Below are 24207 nucleotides of genomic sequence, written 5' to 3'. Positions count from 1 at the left end.
TAGCTTAAAACGATGAAAATTAATGCATTGATATGCATGGACCAGAATAACAGTACACGAGTGGAGTGAAATTAAAAATATTAATCACACGAATATTAGCATTCATCGTTGTGCAGTAGTAACATGATTGAAAAATATTGATGATTGTTCAATCGTGCTTTCGCTAAAAAATTCTATATTTATATACCCCTAATAATGATAAAATATAAATTAACGAATAAATAACCAGCAGGAAAAATTTGTATGCAAAATAAATAGATGAGAGCATCTAAGAAATATAATTTAGTTCCCAACGTTCTTCAATGGGATAAAATTTGACGGAAAGTGGAGGACTGAGCCTGGAAGTGAGCATCTTATGCAAATGAAAGCAATTATGTTTCGCTCCCGAGATTGCCTGCAATTAGGAACACGTGACAAAATCTGCAAGGAAAGAGAACGGATTCAAAAAAAAAAAAAAAAATGGCCCGCATCTGAAGAAATATATGCGGTGAAAATGGTAACGACTGACAAACTAAGTAAAATTTACGTCGCAGAATTTTTTAATGGATTAAATAGCAATGAAGGCGGTAAATTACTGGGCTTTGTGGTCGCACACACAAAAAAAAAAAACATTTACGATGATCGTAAGCATTTAATGATCGTCAATCTAATATCAGTGATTGGTAGGTTCGGCGTAAAACTTGAATGGTGATTGGCTGATGGATTTACGGCCTCGCAATCATTGTTCAGTAGCCGGTCCATGGCAATTATCCCTCAGGAAATTTGGGATCCTTAAATTGGAATTTAATTCTTCAGCAAAATTTATTGTGAACCCCAATATTTCCCGTACGACTTTATTACGACCCGGAAATATAAAAAATAGTGATGTCCGTGCTAAAGAGGAACGGAAAAGTAAAACCTAATTTGAAGAATAAATAAATGCGTGGGACAAATTAAGATAAGCAAATGCTGTACGACAAATAATATATAAAACAGATCTCTCAATTGCGCTTTTAGTTTGCCATTTACAATGTATTATTTAGTCAGAATTTTGAATATATATTTAGGTGTAAGCAAGCGCTTCCATCAAATGAAAGCCAAATTGATTATAAACTATTTTTTTTACTTAGTTAACTCATCATAGAAGTATAATCTTCACTTAAGTACTGCTGAAAAGAATAATAAGATAATGTTCGCCAGCAAAGAAGAGCATCTATAGGCTTCACTAAAGCTTATAAACCTCTTTCAAGTCCCCTCTTTGATCCTGTTGATAAAAAAACGTATACCCGATATTATAGCTACAAATATATAGATTCACTTGGTACAGAGCTTAAAGAAAGAAAATTTAAACCACGAGATATCATTTGGAAAGGTAATTTTTTGAAATTTGGATAACCAAATAAAAACTCAAATCACAAGCGTTGTTCCTCTAAAGTTTCGGATGACGAATGAAGCTTTAAAGGTGAAAGGCATTAAACTAACTTTACGTGAACATTCTGTCGATAAATTGATCAATTAGAAATGTTAGTTTATCATTGGTTGACATCGCCATACCCGTCAGTATTTGAGTAGAGAAGACTGACTTAGAGGCTTAGTAGAAAATAAACTCAACTCTAGTAAAACTTAAACCTCAATGCTGACTTGAGGATGACCCACTTTTGTGAGTTGCCGATGAGGTGAGTAAGAAGTTGATGCAGGACGTGGGACGACGCTAACACGAGACTCACTTGATGGGACGGCGCGCGAGGTGAGTAAGAAGTTGATGCAGGCGGCGCCGGTGCCGTGGCCGAAGATTGTGATGCTCTCAGGATCACCGCCGAAGGCCGCGATGTTCTCGTTGAGCCAGTGCAGCGCTGCGATCTGGTCCATGAGCCCGTAGTTGGTGATGGACCGCTTCAGTGGGTCTTCATTTGTGTTCAGGAAACCTGAAGGTATTAAAAAAAATCAGTGGGCCAGGTTCGTGCAAGGTTTCGCAATATATTTCCGTAAATCAATAAAATAAGTTTTGGTTTTTGTGCAAGAAGTCTACATGTTATTGGAGTTGTAAAGCAGGTAATCTGACTTGTTCAAGGAACAACAACAAGTCTAAATAAATATGGTACTTAATATGGATCAAACTTTATGAAAGCTAAGGAGTTGAAAACCAACGTAATTGCATAATAAATAAAAAACATCAAATAATTCAATATTATCAAATAAAGTTTTCAAAGTCTTCTTTGAAAATTATGGTATTGTTAAACAATTCTATTAAAATTTAAAAATAATTTTGGAAATCACGGTATTTAGTAAACATTCTCAATTTCTTTGTTAGGTTTCTGAGCTAATATAATTAAGGAACTCATCAGACGAATGGAATGATACAGTGTAAAAGCGTATTACTTTTCACGACTAGAAACTCAGGGAAAAATAAAGTTTAGAGCAGGATTTATGCAAACTTTTGCACGGACAAGTTGTAGTAATAGTGCTTGAAAAACTTTCTGAATCACTGCGTATTGTACTTAATTTAGTTTTTTTCAACTTTAACAAATGACATTTTGTGAATTGTCGACGTTTATGTACAGTAAGAAACTACATATCCGCGAACTGCATTACGTTGTACTTCATTACATATGATCCAATCTTAATAATTTGATCATTACAAATTTAAATGAAAATCGTTAAATGGATTTTTTGATAATGAAGTATTTTATTTCATAAGTTAAGAGCATTTTTTTGTATATTTACAACCGAAATTTTCTCAAATATACTAAAACAGTATGAGCAAGATTAGACACTTCAGTGAAAATTGAAGTTTATCTTGAATTAAAATAATTGACCAGCAGGACTTAATCAGGCCATTTACAAATATTTCAGGTAAAAAGATTTGTATTACTAAACGGAACATAATTTGGTTTAATGGCACGTTTTCATGACCAGGATGTCAATTATTCATAGAAACCCTGTTCTTCCACCACAGCAGGACAGTATTTAATATGTTCATATATTGAGTCTTTGGCGTAGTTTGTCGCAAGTATCGTTTTGCTCGACATGTAGCATGTATTGTACATACGACATGTGGCATGTAGCTCAATAGCTATGGCAAGCGATATTCCAACTCTCAAATGCTATTATTAACTGCAATTAATTTTTAAGGAAAAAACTTGTTACAAGGGAAAAAAGTAAGTCATTTGGCGTAAAAATTTTAATGTAATTACGTCAGAGTTTCATTAAAATACAACATGATTCTAAGCGAAGAGTCATGCTCCGTATATCATTGCTTCAAACTCTCCTAACATAGCAGAAACAGGCAATTTACAATAATTTAAAATAATTTTGGTAGAAACTTTTTGATAAATTTCCTTCCTTGGTTTCGAGTTTTCAATATCAAAGTTTTAGTCAAAGAAAAATAATAAAATTAAATTTATTATTAATCAACTTGAACAGTCAAAATATGCGTACTTCAATAATAAAGAAAATGAGAATTTGGCACTGCTCCGAATGATCCTAGTGACTTGCTTCACATTTGTTTTAATAAGTTGCTATACGATTATATAGTAATTAAATCAAACAAATATTTTGATGGTCCGCATAACAGATCGTCACGCAAACGACTTCGCTATCACGACGAGCACAGCCACATGGATTGAAACTTCAGAGGTTCACAGTCGAGCGACAGAAAAATTAGTTAATTTAAACCCAATGCGGTTAGGGTGAAATACGCCAGTCATGTAACTGGCGAAACTTTAAAATCACAGGATCATGAATTAAGCGATATTTGGATTGTCAATAGAAAGATCATGCTCGTATATGCACGAAGGTCGAAGTTAAAACTGAAAACTTTTCTAATTGACAATTTTTCACGAACAGCATTTTAATATGTCAATCAATATTTACATAAAATCTATTGAGATGTAGATAGCATTAATATATAAGTTTAGGACTCGAATAATGCGTTAATAGTCATCCAATTTACTAAAAACTGATCTCTGGAAGCAGCGAGGCGCGGCCAGTTAAGCAACTGGAGCCCGTGGATTCTTGCACGCGTCGGACATCATAAGCGAGTCAGAGGCAGAGGCAGAAGCAGCGTTCGCGTAAGGCTAATATAAAGCTGCCGCGATATATGGGCTAAAGCTGGCATTGGCCAGATATTTGGGCAGGCAGAGAGGTCCGTGAGATGCTCATATGAGCGCAGATGTTCGCCGCCGACTGCATCTGAAAACATCGCCTGGCCACAAATGTACGTCGTGGTCTGTATCTGAAAACAGCAGGCGAGGCGCGCCAAGAATTGTTCGAGCGATACGCAGCACGGAATTGTGTCGGGTAATGAGCACCGTTCGCCCGACACCTTACAAAACTCCTGCAGATTTACTTATTCTCAGCATCTGTCGAGGGATCATAAAAGATCGAGCTAGAAATGGACGAAGCTGGTTTGCAACGTAAAATATTTCTTCAATGGAACATTTACAACATTTCCGAGTGTCTGCTTGGTGTAATTCACAAGCAAAACGGTGGGATAGGCTAGAAAATAAAGCCTCTTTAAACTTTTTATAGAGCTTTGAAAAGGCTACTATGAATTGATATATTTTGAAATCCACGCACCTCCTGACAACTGGTATGAGAAATATATATCAAAAAGTAATTTGTTAATAAATATAAAGCTTTATCTACCAGAAACGTCATTTAAACAAGCTTTTCATTTGCAAGCTTTTCCGTGATTTAGACATATTTTGCATGTACAGTATATTTTGTTCTTGGTCATGTGGGAGTGCCGAAAATATTAAAGATGCCATCGACGGTCCGTTATGTACAGGAATTGGAAGCGATGTCGGCCAAAAACTCTCCATCCTTGGGGAGATACAAATTTGAGGCGTTAATATAGCTGGCAGTTCATTAAAGCCACAGCAAATTTTTAGGCCTGACGAAATTGTTGTTTGCGGCTGCGCTCCTAGTCGTGGAAGTCCCTACGGAAGGACGCGCTCAAAAGTTCCGCTTCCTCAACGAACTTTTCGGCGGCGCCTCTTCGCTCATGTTTCTGTTCTGCTCTTCCGACTGCAGAGAGTTGTTAAATTTTGATGTAGATATTTGACAATATTCTAGCCACATCTGATATATATGCACAAGAATTCGATGACATGTGAAGGATGACGTTAAGAAGCGAATCACAAATTGAAAATTAAGGGTCTTGTCCACAAGTCTACCTAAGGGTAGTCCATGGAAGCTTTCTCGAGAGCAGCCTCTCCTGTCCTTCTTTATCACCACAACAGTTGATAACATTAAAAAAATATCGAATGCATTTGGAGACTTGTCATTTGATATAAACTCAACACGCATGGCATGTTTGTCCTGACTGAATAATTTAGTATAAAGAAGTCGTGTTTTCAACGTACGAAAACTACCCAAATAAAAATTAAGAGTGGAGCACCTATGTTTTTATGATGGCTATAGGCGGACGCCATAGGTGGAGCAGCTTTGATTTATACAGTGAATTAAGGGTGGCGTGCACCACCTTTACCATATCGCAATATTTCCAACACAGCCAGTTGGCGTATAAGCATAATTCGTAATAAATTTACTCAATACCGTATCTCATGTGAACATAAAAAATTGGATTCGCTGTCTACTTTTGAGAAACAATTTTTTGCGACAAAAATTTTCCATTGTTCTGCGGACAATTTATATCAGAAGCAGTGTGATACATGCCCAGTGGCTTCACTTTGTTTTGGAAAATTTGTGAACACCTTGCTTCTATCTGTCAGTTTTACTCGTACCTACTGAATTCACGCTAAATTTGCGCTAAATATTCTTAACAGAACTTAATCTTAAATGCTAAGCACACCGAACGTTTCGTCTCAGAACGCCGAACGAACGTCAGAACGCCAAGCACAAGTCATGGTTTCGTCTTAATCTCGAATGACCTGCAACCCAAAAACACCTCACTATACGTTGGATAAATTACAGTGGTAAATACCTTCGTGCACTGTGCAGTTTGGGAAAACGGTTATCGGTGGCTCACAAGAGATTTGTCTGCAATGAGCCATAGATGTTTCAGACCCTATAAATCATCGATGATTCATCGATGGCTCCCACCTATACTCGCAACTCTTTCGATTTATTGGTGTTTTATTGTCGATTTACGGCAGATCTGGCCACCCACCGTTACGCCACCAATAATCTACTATCGCCACCTATAATCATCGGTGCTCCACCCTTAATTTTTATTTGGGTAGACACACAGAAAATTTTTGATAAACCGACGAGTTAATTAATACAAATGCGGTAGTCGAGTAAAGCTTAATAAAGTAGTTCAGTTACAATAAGGAAGTGACACATTTATATTTCAGTATTTTTATTCGTACGAGCTCAACGATGTCTTTTAAATCGAGTATGATGATCATATGAATATTACAGGCGGCTTAATTTGCGGCTGCTGCATGAGGTCAGCTGCCTTTTCTCAGTAATACAAACCTACAGATGCGACGTTGGTTGGTCATGCAAAATCTGGCAATATTTCATTGGAAATTTACATTATTTCCCATTTATTATTGTTACTTTAATATTCGTTTAGCTGTTTACAGTATACCTGAAAAGTACGCGAGAGCATGAAGATATAACTTCAATATATAGAGCGTTGTGCAATGTAGCGGGCGAAAAATGCAATTTGGCACAACTTGAGCGTTCAGCAAGTCTTCCATAAATTCTTTCTACAATTTGAATATTTCTGTAACAAATAAAGTGCAATGAAATGGCACTTTGGAATCGCACTTTTCGCTCAGTGCCAAGGTAAGGAGGTGTAGCCGTCTAGAGTTAGGTAATCTACAAGTCTCCGGTTAGCCGGTTATAATAGTATTTAAAATTACAGATTATGGTTACAAGGATTGTTGCTGTTGATGTGGATGCCTAGCGATTCACAGTGAATAAAAGAGCCCTGGATAATTCAAATGACATTTTATAAGGGGGTTAATTTTGTTTATATTTTACCCAAGTATGAAGTTCATTTCATTGTTTATGTCACGATTTGACGAGAAATTTACACGTAAAGAAAATTTAATGTAAATTATTCTCATAAAGAATTTAAAATTATTGAAATATATTCCTTTGAAAAATATGCTGCATATGACTTTCCCTCTGCTTTTAAATCACATGATTTTTCCACAAATTTCACGGCCACAGTGATCGAGTTGGACTTCTTCCCAGTGAAAATTTACAGACGCGGCAGCTTCTGATTTTCCCCCCAACGCCGCAATACTGCACCCGATGCTCGAGGTTTAATCGCTCAGCTGCCGGGGCCGCAATAACCGATAGAGGAATTTCCAATTCGCACCTGACAGGAATTCGGTGTGTCACAGACGGGTGCCTTGACAGGGGCTCGCCTGCCCTCCCCCAGAGGGAGGGAGAGGGTGAGAGAAAGAGACTATAAGCAACCTAGTCGTGCTAGCTATTGTGGTAAACGGTCAAGCTGCCTTGAAAATAATGGATTTAACGATGCAGTTAAGTGACGGTAGGGTTTTGTAAGGGGGTGTTGGCAAGGGAATGTAATGTTGGTCTGTGTTTTTTTTGTGCGATTGAAGGAAGATTGAAAAATATTTCATTTGATTTGTTATGATGTAAAGAGCCGCGTGGACAATCATCCTTTACATGCTTTTGGGAGAAGCTTCCTTAGCAGATTTTTGGTAACATACAGCGAAGGCCCAAGGCGACAATTACAGGATTGGTAATGAGATTCGGCGTGTGTTATTCGGGACGCACTAACAATTGCAAGACGATGATTATTCTGACAAAAAAATATGATCGATAAAGACATTGCACGTGGCAAAAATTTCTCACAAAAATTTCCGCAAGAAACGTCTAATAGACAAAATTTCACCAAGTTTAACATATCATGCCAATGCACAATATAGCAACTGTAAATCAACTAAATGCGTTTGAGTTCCACATCCAAGAAATTGCACGCTGGTACGAGAGATTCAATACAAACTCAGAAACCTGGTATAAAAACTGGTGATGAACTTTCCTGCATTGTTGTCTATTTAGCAATCACGCAATATTAGTTTCGCCCATAAAATTGAATCACAGAATTTTTTCTCCATGTTCATTTCTGTTCGCATCAGTGCCTCATATGAAGGAAAAAATCTAAGGATGGTTGTTTTATAGGCGAATGTACAACCATAAATGCAACCATGTGCATTTATGAACGAGAGGGTTGAGCTGAACGATTTTCGACGAGGGTGGAATTGAAGGAATTATTGATGAGACAACGCCATGCATTTGGCCTGAAGTAAAGTTCAAATCCTCTTCAGAGAACCGCAAGGCATTTTTGACTGAAGACGTTATCGGCAAAGGACTTCTTATGGCAAAAGAAGATCGATGCTCACCGCCTGGAACTCAGCCCGAGGCAATATCTCCCGCTATGCTTCCACCTCGTGAGAGAAAGCAAATAGTTTTCGATAATGCTGCCGGAAAATCCATATTGAAAATCTAAAATGAAAAATCTTTGCTCACATAGCAAAAGTTGCATATTGCATATAATTGGGAAGTGAATCATACCACATGAAAAATATAGAAAGTTCTGATCAATTTCAGTGTCAGTCATAAAATTTTATAGAAAACTGTAAAGATTAGACTCCCACTTTATTCTAAGATACCGCGATTTCAGCGTTTTGATTTATGAACGTTGCAGTCACTGAGTAGTTAGCTTAGAAGGTAGGCCGCAAAGCGCTGATGCAGCCCGGACCACTCATGGTTTGCGAATCTCACGCCATCAGTAGCTTATTTCACAGCCCTGCACTTTCGACCAGCATGCGCTTTCATTTACAATATTTCTCATATCACTTCTCTTTGCTTTCATTAATTAATGAATGTCTTTAATTTTTATTTAACAGTGCACGCCCTCAGGGACGAGTGGCACGTAGTGTTGGCGAGAGTTCAGCTATACCCGGAGGTTTGCTTCGAGGGATCCGTCTGTAGCGAGACCTTGGATCTGAAGGCTTTGAAAGGTGGTATCACAGTATGCACTTTTACAGTTAGTTTGGAAGTAGTTTCTTATCGTCTGAGCACGTTTTATTCAATAAATGTTCGATGTCTTAGGACAATGATCAGCAGTATTCGGAATTTTAAAAAATTCTAAATTCTAAATTATTTATTTAATCATGCCATTTGATAACGAAAAATTCAACTTCAATGTATTTCTATTTCTTGCACGTAAAATCTCTATATTTGGAAACCTTTAGCTGAGAACTGATGCCTGGGGGTTTTTGGGCCGTGGGATGAAGTTCTTTTATAATGTATCCAGCTGATTACATCTCTTCATCCCCCATGCTTCCATTCATATTCTACATCAATTAGTGAATATCAAGCAATTAAGCAATCAAAGAAGAGCTAACTTGCATTCCACCAGGCGTTTAAAGAGTCCTTAGCCAATCAATTGATGAAATTGAGAGAGGAGAATTTCCTAATTTCTGTTTTTATCTGTTCGAAAATTTTTAGTTTTTTCTTCTATCAAGTCGGCTTACCCAACGTAAGACAGCACTACGCCGTGTTTCGAAATTTATCATAATAATGAATAAATATTCTCAATTAAGAATGAAAATTTATTTTCTTCCAACATACTCACCTAGTGATTCACGTTTTATAATCACAACGGAACCGCTATTCACATGCTACAAGAACAGCAACTGCACTTGGGTAAAGAAAACTTGATTTGTGAAATTTACGTCGGTATGCCCCTTTGAGTGCTTAAAATTTACATCCGAGTTGCATGAAAAAACACTAAACACTAATGAATGACTAGTGTTTAGTGTTTAATCACCGGCCCAATGAATGATTCAGTGAAGAGAAACTAAAGAGTTATTTAATAAATTCATGTCATGAATGTTCTATTTATACGCTGGTGGGAATCATGAGATTATGGTTATTTCGCTGAAATTATCATGAGATTATTTCAGTCAATGTCCACGCTATGATCTCGCTGTGCAGTTCAGGCATTTAGTTACCTACAAATATAATATTATTTGACCATCGACATTAAAACTTTTCCGAGAAAGTATACAAACTTAGATAAAATAAAGTTATTTTCCTTAATTTGGATCATCTCGCACATTACATCTTCACATAATTTCACTGTGTAGGCGATTGGTTTCATGTTGCTAGAAAGTTTGTGTTCGCATTAAGTAAGTTACATTAAGCTATCGCAAAGATTACTGGTTTATCTAAGGCAAAGTAAAGTCTCGTGTCGCAGCTCAATTCTTGGCAACTCCCCCTGCAACTTAGCCAATTATTTTAATAGAAAGTCGTTCTTTGAAGTTTTTGTGTAGCCTCGCTTCATTGAATCAGGGAATGTTTTTGTTGTCGTGACTTCATCCGCGTCGAGAATTTTTCTAGAGGCGTTTCTCATCGGGTTGGCGAGGCGACGATTGTTGCTCGATCAAAACGCGTCGCAAACATGTTCTTTTGACGACGCCTTCGTTTCCCGTTAAACTGACAACGAGCGAGGATATCGAACATATTTTGAAAAGAAAATTCCTTGAAGTGGCGAAACAAATGCCCAATTTAGAAGACAAAGCGTACAAGGCGCTTTCAATATGGAATACGAAAGCTAGCCTTAAACTAGAAAAATTTCAAAGCGTTACAGTGAATATTCCTGCCGAAAATTGAGTTTAAATGCAATCCAGAACACCTATCACTGCCGTAGGCGAGTTCTGGTGAACGACTATAGACGATGTAAAATAAGCCTTGAAATTAATTTAATTCAAATAATATAAACAATAACAACTCACCCATATAAGCCTGTTCAAGCTAATATATATACAGGCCTCAATCACACAACATGAAGGTAAAGTAATAAGTAAAATATGAATTAAATCTCTACACAACACAGTTTTCTGAACTGGAGCTCGCAGAGAAGTACCCCTCGCAGGCCGCTGCAAATTGCATGAGCAAATAGGCACTCGCGCAAATATTCGAGCTCAGATTGCATTTCCGGCCCTAAAATCTTGGTTTGCATCGCTCGAGTAATCCCAGGAGCTCATAGGCTCTATTGGTTGTTGATGAGACGGCTAAAAGTTCTCAGGAATTTGTTTTAGAGGCCGTAAACTCGCTATAATTGCTTGGTGAGAGCCCATCTGCCGGCGGCACCGAACCCTGGAAGCCCTCGATCACATCTCACAGATGCATAAAACACCGATCGCTTCGGTCATAAAGAGAAAATTAAGTCGCTCCTCTGACGCTCCGTGAGCGCAACTTGTCACACGCACCCTCTTCAGAGATGGCATATTAACCGATGATGGAGGCCTTTGATTTGTGAGGAGATTCAAGTCGCGTAGTGTCTTGCCTACACTAGATTAATTTATTGCAAATTACGCTTCTTATATCGCGAGTTTTCGATCCGGATTTTATTCTTCCGAAATAATTCTACATTATATCATTTTCATCCATACAGATGCATTCGCATTCATCAAAGCTGGCATGTTTTCAACTAATGTTATTCCAACGATGGATAAAAATAACTACCTTTTAGTTGTAATTCATAACTAATTCATAAAATACATATGTAAATGGTAAATTTATGTTGAAGGGAAATTGATTTTCAAGCTAATAATGAAATCTTTCGAAAAACAATAATGCCACACCCCATTAATATTTAGGCAGTTCCATACGAACCTGGCAATTGAATGTGAAACAAGCAAAATAAATCGATCAATTAGCAGGTCAATCGATAGGTATTTAACTCTGAAGCAGCGCGATTACCCGGCAAACGAAGCAGAGTCTGTATCGTTATACAGACAGACTGTATCGTTACACAGAATGTCTGTATCGTTATATAAATTCCTATACATGTCTGTATAATGCTAGGAGTATACAAGCTCTATGCAGTTCTGTATGACGCTATGAGTATGCAAGTCCTATACATGTCATTGACGCTGGTCTGTATAACGCTATGAGTATGCAAGTCCTATACATGTCTGTATAACGCTATGAGTATGAAAGTCCTATACATGTCTGTATAACGCTATGCGTATGAAATTCCTATACATGTCTGTATAACGCTATGAGTATGAAAGTCGTATACATGTCTGTATAACGCTAGGCGTATGCACGTCCTATACATGTCTGTATAACGCTAGGAGTATGCACGTCCTATACATGTCTGCAAAACACTATGAATTTGCAAGTCCTATACATGTCTGTATAACGCTAGCAGTATACGAAGCCCTATACACGTGGATAACGTTCGGACTGGACAGTTCGAATACCCGAGCTGACTGTGACAGCCTCGCAATAAAGGGTAGCTGGTCGACTGTGGCTATGACGGAGTGAACGTAGCTTCTGTCAAACGCAGTCTCGCTGCCATTGTCGCGCTATCTTAATGGCAATCTTAATAAAAAGCTCGGCAGCGCCCAACGATGCTGTTTTGGCAGCCAAACGCACCATTTACACTCGTAAAAATAACCTATTGCCACAACCTGGCCTGTGAACTTACGCTTATCGTCCTCTACCAGCTCTCTGGCTCCAGTGATTATACCAAGATTGAGTTACATTCTAGGAAAATTGTTCACTAATATATAATCTATGATCGTATTTATAGCAATGATCGCGGGCTTATGATCATATTTATAGCAATGATTGCGGTCATATGATCATATTTATAGCAATGATCGCGGGCACATGATCGTATTTATAGCAATGATTGCGGGCATATGACAGTATTAATGACAGTGATCGCAGGCATACGGTCGTATTAATGACAATGGCCGCGGGCATATGATCGTATTTATAATAATGATCGCGGGCATTTGACCGTATTTATAGCAATGATCGCGGGCATATGACTGTATTTATAGCAAAGACCGCGGGCATATGACCGTATTTATAGCAATGATCGTGGGTAGTTCAGGCCATACTGCTATCACACTTCCTCTGTTACGATGGTCTGGGGCACACGCTTAGTTAGTTCGCGGAATATTGCTTTAAAGTTGAGGTTCAAGGTTTTCAAAGCTCTTGTCACGCTTTATGCAACACTGCTATATCAATTCCGTCGTTAAAAAGAGCAAGACCTTGCGTATAGCTGGTTCATACCACACCACTTCTGTCGTTAAGAAGAGCGGGGTTTTTGGTATTGCTGGTTCATGCCACATTGCCATAGCGCTTCCGTCGTTAAGAAGAGCAGGGCCTCTGGTATAGCTGGTTCATGCCCCATTGCTATAGCGCTTCCGTCGTTAAAGAAGAGCAAGGCCTCTGGTATAGCTGGTTCATGCCCCATTGTTATAGCTGGTTCATGCCACATTGCTATAGCGCTTCCGTCGTTAAGAAGAGCCATCCAGACTCAGTATTTATTTGCTTGTAATGCCAGGAAGGCAGGAGAATAATGCGTTCAGGAACACTGGGTAATGAATGGTCATGGCTGTAGGAACGACTCTCAGTCGAAGGAACGCTGGACCTCTTCAATGGAATGACTTAGGCATGGCAGATAATCGAAGTCGTTTTGTTGTGGCCTGTTTCCATCCATGGAAGGAGAAAAACAATTATTGATCTAGACTGCACCGATTTACTTTAACTGATCGTTGTAGTCGAAATGAGGAATATTTCTGTACAAAGCTTTGCCTATTCTAAGCCAATATTGGCAGATAAATTAACCATCAATGCCATTCGTACCGAAAGGCCCATTCGAACGTTTTTTCGGATAACAGTTTCCCATCAGTAGTAACAAATTTTATATGATGTCTCTTAATGCACATGAAAGTGCACGACAAACATCGAAATGAACTTGCTTGAGCCTACAAAGATTTAGAACGTATACAAAATAACACTAATTTCACCGTTTTGAACTTTTTATACCAAAGTGTCGTTTTTTAATGGTACAAGCAACGTAGTATTACGACATGATATTCATAGGTGAGAATAATTATCACTATGTAATTGAATAATACGAGTATATTCACAAATACGAAGAAGGAATAGGAGAAAATTAGTTAGGTTTTGCTGATGCGAGAGGTGGACATTGCAGGCCATGGAGGAAGCAGGTTAAGAGATAGAGGCGCTTAGTGAGCAGGGTTTCTAGATACGGACCAGTAGGGGCCAGGGAAATTAGAGGGTATACGGAAGTGAAATAGAGGCAGGAGGTGAGGGTATGGGGCTTTTTGGATCACTTAGAACGGGGAAAATAAATGATGGAAAAAGACGGACAAATGATGAAAAACAAAAATAAGCTGGCAGTGGAGCGGAGATAAACTATTTAAAAATATGAACATCCTTAAAAGGATATCATACAGTGGACAAAAAGAGATGTGGGGTTATGAGAAGACGATCTGAGGCCAGATGCTAAAATTTAATTAACGATTCATTAGTTTATCCAGATTCAAGGTTCAAACGAAATGTAAAACAATATGAAATGGATCAGAAACGTTCTTTCCGTTTAATTCTCGCAAAATTATGGATGATAAGTTTTTAAATTCGCCGCGAATTTAAAAATTCCTGACCAGTTTTCCCTGGGATCGAACGAGTGAATATAACTAGCATTTAATTTTCGTTCAAAAGAGGACAGTAACTGCAAACGCATCATCTGTCATTATTCAGGTTTCGTAAGATTGAAAGGAAATGAATCGACACAGTTGCAAACGCAAATCCTTAACTATGACTTAAAAAATGAAAAAGAAATAATAAAATGTTTTTCCGAAGAACGCTTACCTCTTTCTTCTAAATTCTAAGTTCATTAACAAATTCGTCAAGCATTTTTCAGAAGCCCGCCGACTCTAAAATTTCATTGATTTGCTGCAAGTTTGAGGATCATTTCTTATGAACTTTTTGCGACGGTTCCAATGTTCTATTGTTGATTGGTGACTAACAAAAGAACGAAAAATCAGAATAATTATAAAATCCAGAATAAGATTTAATCTAGAAATGATCCGTACATTATTGAATTAATTCGCTTGTTTTACATCTAGGGCAGCCTATTGACGATTACATCAATAATTTAATGAACTAAAACTGCAAGGTGTCGCATCTGCTTGCCTGTGTTTTCATTCTTACCGAAAAGTTGAGATTTGTGTTCTAGAGAGGTAACTTGAATGCTAAATATTTGTTCATATTTCGACATATAAAAGCGAAAACATTGGCTTGTTTAAGTTCCACTCAACCCCCCAATGTGATGCGAATACGCGAAGAAATAAGCTCATCGATAATATGAAGTCTTATTATTTATCCCTTTAAAAGCAAAAACTGCAGTCTAACTTTGAATTATGAACAACGTGATAAATATTCGAAGTGAGGTTATTCAATATAAGTGGAAAAATCAAACAAATTAATTAAACAAAATAAGCGTTTGTTGACAAATTCAACGAATACAATGATTTTGAAATAAAAAGAATAACAATTCATTTGTCTGGATTTTTAGAAGTTTTTATTTCAATCGACCATCTGTGAAAACAAATCACAAACAACAAACTTGGCTGACAAAAGTCAAAAAAGTTTTATCCGGCGATCAGTCGAGCAGAATTCGAATGCAATACCAACATAATTGTTCAATGTTGCGTTGTTATTGTTTCCGTATATTTCGATCTCACTGCGCTGACCAAGTACTTCGAAAAAAGTTTTCACGATTTCACTTGCAGTGAAACAATTTCAAATCAGATGCTTCTTTCCGCCGGATTTTTTTTACATCGAATTCTCACTAAAAGTTCGTTCACATATTAGAAAGGAGATTCAATTTAAATCAATTAGCCATACTTTTACTTCTCATGCACCAGCGGTTCACTCCAATAAACCTGAATGATGCGTCTGATTTAAACTTGAACTTTCAGTAGGGAAAAAAGACATTCGTCTTGAGGCACGAGATCCGGAGGTGAGAATCTTTTGAAAGGTTCCATGAGAAATGAGGTACCAGAGGCCCTCTCACAAGAAACGTAAGGCCCTCTCACCAGATACCGTGAGGCCTTCTCACCAGATACCGTGAGGCCCTCTCACAGGATACCGTGAGGCCATCTCACCAGATACCGTGAGGCCATCTCACCAGATACCGTGAGGCCCTCTCACCAGATACCGTGAGGCCTTCTCACCAGATACCGTGAGGCCCTCTCACAGGATACCGTGAGGCCCTCTCACCAGATACCGTGAGGCCCTCTTACCAGATACCGTGAGGCCCTCTCACAAGATACCGTGAGGCCCTCTCACCAGGTACCGTGAGGCCCTCTCACCAGATACCGTGAGGCCATCTCACCAGGTACCGTGAGGCCCTCTCACCAGGTACCGTGAGGCCCTCTCACCAGATACCGTGAGGCCCTCTCACCAGGTACCGTGAGGCCCTCTCACCAGATACCGTGAGGCCCTCTCACCAGGTACCGTGAGGCCCTCTCTCCAGATACCGTGAGACCCTCTCACCAGATACCGTGAGACCCTCTCACCAGATACAGTGAGGCCCTCACCAGATACCGTGAGGCCCTCTCACCAGATACCGTGAGGCCCTCTCACCAGATACCGTGAGGCCCTCCCATTCACCGTGCAGAGTCGCACTCAAGCGCCGTGGGCGCGATGCCCAAACAAAAGATCTGCACCTGACGGTGTGCTGATAAAAGCCGGCGATTCAAATCAGGATAGAATCCGGGAATGCAAAAATGACGGTAGAAAACTACGTTATTTTCTAGGCATGCGAACTGAACTGAAAGCGAACTTGGTGGTGGATGTTGGGAAATGAAGTTTTCAAGCCGTCGGTTCGCGAATGACTGGGAAAAGAAATTTCATTTAGTTTCTGACATCGTGCACTCAAGCAAGGGGTTAGTCAGCTAGTTACTTTGTAATAAAATATAGAAATGCTAAGTTTATTTCTTAAAAGAAAATTTGGAGCCTCGAAAAAGAAATATTCGTCGAGAATTGTCAGTACAGCACACATGATCGCCCAGGTTTTTACTATCTCGGCTGTTAAAGTTATTGTCTAAATTGAACAATAATATAATTTAGCTATGGAAGTTAGATAGAAATATGGAAAAAGTAATTGATTAATCAAATTAATTTAATTCGAAAATTAATTTCTTATTTGAGCGTGGAGATAATGGGGAAAAAGATAGGCATCAAAGAAGCCTGCCGATTATCAGATTCCCTAAAAAATTATAATTTTTTGGTATTTGGCGGTAAATTTTAATCTGCGAATAATTTTCAAGTAATGGAAATAAACCATTTTGGAATTCAAAAAGCTTCCCCAAAATGAAAAATCCTGAAACATCACCGAATTTCATAAACCAACATTTAATTTAGACGAAAGAATGCATTCTCGGCTCCACAAATTCACAGGAGACGTTCTTCGGAGTCCGTTAGAAAAACAAAACAAAGCTTCTTCGCCCTAATAGTTTCTTAGGGATTTTTTACGCCGAGTTTTGAAATAAAGAGTGAGAGAGATGGTCCTCTTGTGAAGCTCGTATCCAGAAAGAATGACACCACGAGACGACGTTTCTGAAAGGTTTTGAGACAGGAACGAGAAGCTGTGAGCTGCGCCAAATGATCCAAGTCAGTAAGGGAGTCCAAAGATTCCTGCTGTGCTAATTGATTTTTTGTTGGGCGATGCAGACGAGAGTAGTTGAGGCGAGTGAGTTTGGTTGTCAGGGACAAAAGAAATGAGGACTTTTGAACGTCTACTCGGTCCCACGGGACTGGATAATTAGAGCAACACGACGCTGGATGTAGTGTCGCTAAAGCCTTGCGTTGTTTATTCCTTGAGGCTTTTCCGCTTTCTCTATCGAGTTAAATTAACTCAAGGGTTTTTAGGCGAGATTTCCATTAAGACCAACGCAATTTTCCGCCTCGAGATGTTGGTACCGGTGAAGCTGAGGCAGTGGGAATGATCGTTTGTCCGCCATTCATCGATTCACCTTAGTTCACGTACAATCAATTAATTAAACTTGTTTATCATTTCACTGCCTGAATGAAGGCCAAGAAATCTAATGCAGACTAGAGCGGAGTCCGAAATCAGACTTCTGATTGACATCATGAATACTACTGGATGTACTCATGAGCACCGAACTATGAAGAACAATGAACTGGTGCTCAATTTACGTGTTAACAAAAAAAATTGGAAAGTTTGACCATCCAGGGGCTTGACGCAAGTTTTAAATGCAGCATGGCTTGCAACGCTGTACGGTTATATGATACTCGAGAAAATTATTTTAGTGAGTAGATTTAGAACTTTATATAGATAATCAATGTTATCCAGCACAGAACTCAAACACATGATCCATTATATATATGCGTACCAAATACAGTTTCGCAGGTGTATAAGCAGTCTGTTTATAAAATTGCAATGAATAAATAATCAAAATAAAATTGAGCAAAGATAGGAATTATGGAAAATTAATTCACCAATAGGCATTATATTAATAACAACCGTTTGTTTCCTAATAAACATATGTTACTTAGTTCAAGGAGTTGGCATCAGGGTCAACATAATTCCTTTCGTGCCCGAAAATGAAAATTGTTCACTATTTGTTAAATTTAATTTATTAGCACAATGAAATTTCCACCAGCAACAATAACGCAATTAAAAATATCCGAAACTGGTTGTTCCACGTTACAATTTTGCAGTATAAACGAGTGCTATTAAAGTTTACGATCCCGTTTCCGCAACTTGGATCGAAAAATTGAAGTACATGGACCTTTTACTTGTGTTACATGATATGCATAGACAATATCTTTCGCACTCATCCTAAGTTATTCAGGTAAATTTACATGAAATAAAAGCGGCTTGCTTGATTTATCAGTCATGCATCATTGGAAAAAATAACGTATGAAATACACAAAATTCCATATGGCAGAAAATTTACAAGATCGCCATGTTCTTCGGATATTCTGGAATAAATAACTCAAAAAGCCACACTCTACCAAAAATAAGCAGATTCGCCTGAGAAAGCGGATGCATCAAAGGTCTCGGATTTTCCGAAGTTCATCAATAAAACATCGCGAAGGAAGCGTTCGGTGAAATATGCGGTCTTCTCAGAAATATGGACAGGGGCGTGAAAATCGGTGCGATTTATTCTTATCAGCATTGGATGTTAAGTTTTGAGGCCGCGAGAAAGGCAGCTTCATTTATTGTTTTCCAATTGACCATGACGCGTGTCAAAAATCCTACCCCATGTCGTTTGAATGAAGCCATGCATCGATAACCAAGCTATAAGATATCTTGAATACATCATCGGTGATCGAAATTCAGTCAATGATGAGACGGCTTTGATTTTTAATAAGGCATTGGTTCAGCTTAGCTCATCTTAAATGAAAATATCCACTTTGAATTGCAGTCATGATCGAAATCTAATGACAAATTAGATAATAAAGAATAGTGAAAACAATTAATATTAACCTAATTTAAACGAGAGATCAAACCATTATATTGAATGCATGCATCATTTGAGCGTCATAGGCCCTCGCCTTAAATGAGATACGTTCATGATAATTCCTTATAGCCGCTAGCACTAAATGGCCGAGTCATTCATGCTCGCCTCTTTCACTTCCGCTTTAGTTGATTCGAATTACTTCGCCTCCTAATGATAAACTCCTTCCAACGAAAATGAAAATGCATTCAGAAAATTTTTATTGTTATAAAGCAGCTTAGAAAATCTTGAACTGGATTGAAGTGGGTATTGAGATTGTCAGGACAAAACATTAGATTATAGGACGAAACTTCTCTGTAATAAGTAATTGGGGCATAGAAAAATGAGTGAGCCCTGAAATGAAGACTGAAATGCAATTTGAGTAACATTGAAAACCTAAAGTCAACAAAAGAGATGAGTATGAACAGTGAGCAAAATATACGGAAGTTTCCAAAAAGGAATTCATTATTGAATAAGTAGAAAAATACAAAAGCGTCAATTTCACGATGAATAGCCGAAGATATGCGAGTTGGACCTTCGCCTATTGCAGAGAACACTAACTCCGATGGCCGGAAAGTCTGCCCCTGAAGTAAGCCATAAGAGCGTTTAACAAGGCTATAGCGTCCTCAGTGAGTGGCATAAAAGTAAGTTAACAGAGGCGTAAAACCCGGAACATCCAATAGACTTGCCAGGGCCTCTTCATCGTACGAAAGATTGCTGCGCTAGAGTTCCGTTCTCGCGCATTTTAGGCACCATTCTCATCATTGGCATCAACGGCAAACGCTCATCTTCCATCTTTCGGGTCAGCTCCTTAGTGGAGGCCGCGTGGCGAACAAATTCAATTAAAAATTTTTCTCTACCTTGAATTTTGGACGCTAGGAATACCAGCTCCGTCGCACGATGTGCGTAACTGAAAAATATTAACCAAGTTCCGTTTTCTTTTTTTTTTCGCTGGCCGTGCTGAGAGAGTTCTTTCACTATTTCTGCAGTGAACTGGATCAACTCATGCCATTGATTTCGAACAGCACATACAGTTAAATCCTATAAATATTTGAGAAAAATGATAGATTCGGATTATATGAAGGTTAGCATAACAAAAATATTAGGCGGAAATTTCTGTTGTGCGTCCAGTTATTGCGATTCCAGCCTAGATATTAAACTGAATCTGGCTTTTTTCAGGCCTAAATTATTAATGAATCAGTGATGAGGTCATGCATACATATTTAATAATCAGAATGTTGCAAAATAAATACACTGATTTCAATCTAACGTTTCAGATGATATAATTTCGGCAAGAAAATGCATAAACAGAAGCTTCAACTTCGAACATAAGCTTTTAATTTGCAGCTCGATCCATGTAAATTTTTTCAGAGTTTTAGCAAGAAGCTTTAAATCCCAAATAGCAGCGTTGCTCAATGAATGAGCAATTCTGCGATCTGGATGAGACTGATTCATCAATAAAAAAATTTGAATAAAATCAGAGAAAAACGTAATTTTTGATTTAGCTGAGCTTTAATTACGTTGCTAGACATTAAAAATAAATTCCACTATTTCAGCTAATTATTTCCATTGAGATTTTGAAAGTTGAAGAATAACATTAAAATATAAAATGAAACTAATGTCGTGTAGAAAGCTCAGATCTGCAATAAATTGAGGCTGGTCCGAAAAATCTATGAAATTTCACCGAAATTTGACCAGGAAGCTAAATTGATCTAAAAAATCACGTTGCATTAAAAAACAAAATTGCAACGCCTTCCAGAAGGGCCGACTTCAAATGGAGCAGAAGTAAGCCATGGAAACATTTTCTTTAAACTACAAAAGATATTTTTTCAGACCCAATTCGAAGAAATCGAATCGGCGCTCCGGTGGCCAGAGCGAGGTGCGAGGCGAAGGAAATTGTATCACAATGTTGGTGTCTCATGAAATTAGTTTCCGATATTTTCCACGAAATTAAACACGCTCATGGGTTCTGAAAATGGTGGCCTAAAACGACCGCAGCCTATATTACGGACCACAGGCATGGAAGTCCTGGGAGAAATCAGGCAGGAAGGCAGGCGCTCAATTTGTGGAGCTTTCAGATGTTGGCATGCGCGAGAGTTGCTAAGTCAATCTAGACTAATAGCAAGACGAAAATAATTCTAACTTATTGCGGCTCTAGACTTTACGTTGGAAATGAAATTTTACAAGCTAAACAAGATTAAATTGGACTTAGATATAAAAAGTGTTCTAAATTATGCAACACCACATAACAAAAACGTTAAAATATCAAAACTTCAGTTGGTCACTCTCATTCAAATTTCCTTGCTTTTCAGCTTTCAAATCATCCAATTAAGGAATTCAACATTGTGAGTGCCACTTAGTTGAAAAATCATGACTAGTTCATGAAATGGAATAAATTAATTTCACAATAATATTTCCTTCACAAAGAGCAAGAGCTGTGACCTCTCAAAGGTAAACACTTTTGAGCCATAAAGCTCTTTTCAAAGACTGATCTATGGCGAAGCTGCGACTTTTTGCCAAAGTTTTTTAACGAGCAAATGCTCTCTTCGACGCAACCAGTTTTTTGCACTTACAAGTGACCGCCTCAGCGACAGAATCTTCTGTGAGAAACTTTTCCGGCGATCCCGGTAGGTCTTTCTCACTTTTGTGTTCTCCTTTGAAGCGTTTGGCTCGTTCACTATTGAAGCTCAACGTCGTCATTCATTACGCTCCAAATTACTGCACTTCCTTCAAGAAGACTTTTTATTCGAGGTAGTTTTCTGCCTTCCCTTACGTTTAGAGTCGAAGACTTCCTAGCAGCAATAGCGCGGCACAAACTCCTATTAAGGAAGCAACCGCCATCTTCACTAGAATTAACAGCCTTCGAAATAGCTTGAGGCTCATTTGGAAACGGGAGCTATTTAATATGCACTAAATGTGTGCTGCGACCCGTGCTTTATAAGAGACGAGCTTCTCATTACAAGAACGAGCACGATTGTCACATCGCTCGAGTGACTCCTTGAACGACTTTGTTGACAGCACTCCTGTCCCCTCCGCGCAAGGTTTTCTCAACAAATGGTCTGCTTTGACAACAGGTCTCCTAGGGATCTTCAGCTCCATAGACCTCGTCTCTAAGTTTAGAGCTAACTTTATTCGACATTACCGCTGCAATTTGCATTGACTTTTCAGTCGTTCATCGCCAGCAAATGACCCGCATTGCTAACGATAGTCTATATTCCCGGTGCAAAGAAATTATTCTTTCTCAGCACACGACAATGAAACTTACGAACCGTAAGACGAAAACCTGAATGTCTTACATTCGGACTCTTGTCGAGCGTTAAAATTCCATTAAATTTAGATTCCCGTGTTGACGACGCGAGACATTAAATTTCAATCTAATTGAGGTTAAAAAAAAAGAAGAAATCACATCTTAAATAGAAATTAGGCATGCATAGAAAGATTTTCCAGCACAATTACTTGCAAATTTTATCAAAATGCTCCAATATTGTACTCTACAGTTAATTGTATTGCAGATTTCTCGTGGAATGATCGTCATGAGTCACGAATCGTGTTCAGATGTAACTCATTATTTTGCTAAAATAGTTACTTGGAAAATAAAAATATTGCAAATTTGGCACTGCACTTGAACTTTGTAGCGCGTGTGGTTACGAAACTTGGACGAGATGAATATCTAAAGTAGATAATGTAGCAGCTTTGCAGGGGAAACTTAGCACAAACACCCAAAAACAAGCATTAGAGTTAACATATCTGGAACATATATCTTTAATAACGCAAACAAATATTATTAATTAGCGGAAGACTTTTACGTATTAATTGACCAATCAAGAATGCACTTCTACCAACATTTTAGATGTATTGTTTAATGGTCAATGTTTACTATTAATAATCGTTTATGAGCTGATGATAGCGCATCATTTCCATTCAAATCTTCACTTCAAATTCGTACGGAGTTCATCTAGGTATGTTGATGTAAAAACACATACATTGGCTTTACAGTGGCCAACATTGATAAGGAGTAATTTTCTTCAAATTTTTCTTCAAAATAAATAATTATTTACCGGTGAACTATTCAGGTATTTATGACAATACAATGTCAGTATTAACGTCGTTATTTAGGGCTATAATAATGTCAATAATACTTTTACTAATATGTGATTAATAATATCAATTTTAAAATGGCCATTAATATTAATATCAATATACCTTCTAATATAAATTTTAATTTATATATTTTTACACTGTCTCAATAACTGTCGCCATCTCTGTCACCATCTCTGTCGCCATCTCTGTCACCATCTCTGTCACCATCTCTGTCACCATCTCTGTCACCATCTCTGTCACCATCTCTGTCACCATCTCTGTCATCATCTCTGTCTGTCACCATCTCTGTCACCATCTCTGTCACCATCTCCGTCACCATCTCCATTACCATCTCCGGCACCATCTCTGTCACCATCTCTGTCACCATCTCCGTCACCATCTCTGTCACCATCTCTGTCACCATCATTATCTCTTTCTTATCAGTCACTTTCACTGCCACTATCACTGTCACTATATCAGCACTGACAGAGCAAGACGAACCTATCGTTGATAATAACGACGACGGACTCAAATAATTTATTTCAATAGTTATTTTCATCCTTGCATTGGTTTGTTATTATTATCATTATTGATATCATTATTGCTGCAATTAATAACATCATAACTAGTACTGACCGAGCAGGTCGAGCCTGTAGTTGATAATTACGACGATAACCTCAAATTATTTCTTTTAATAGTTATCTAATCCTTGTATAGGTTTGTTATTATTACCATTCTTGATGTAATTGAAAATATAATAATTAGTACTGACCGAGCAGACCGAACCTGTAGTTGATAGTTACGACGATAACCTCAAATCATTTCTTTT

The 24207-nt window shown here is 38.1% G+C and overlaps 1 protein-coding gene across 1 annotated transcript in view; it reads right to left on the bottom strand.

Moving 5' to 3' along the window:
- Positions 1-400: 400 nt before the first annotated feature.
- Positions 401-24207, bottom strand: part of LOC108681724 (neuroligin-2) — a 74116-nt gene continuing 50309 nt past the window's right edge. The window contains exons 3-4 of the mRNA XM_047884081.1: positions 1707-1904; positions 401-420 (exon numbers count right to left, since the gene is read on the bottom strand). Of these exons, the coding sequence (XP_047740037.1) occupies positions 401-420; positions 1707-1904 (218 nt within the window). The remainder of the gene's footprint in view (positions 421-1706; positions 1905-24207) is intronic.

Source organism: Hyalella azteca, unplaced genomic scaffold, assembly GCF_000764305.2.
Source record: "Hyalella azteca isolate HAZT.00-mixed unplaced genomic scaffold, Hazt_2.0.2 contig14503, whole genome shotgun sequence".
Lineage (NCBI taxonomy): Eukaryota > Metazoa > Arthropoda > Malacostraca > Amphipoda > Hyalellidae > Hyalella > Hyalella azteca.
Note: the sequence above shows the minus strand (reverse complement) of the source record. Positions and strands in the feature narration are given on the sequence as shown.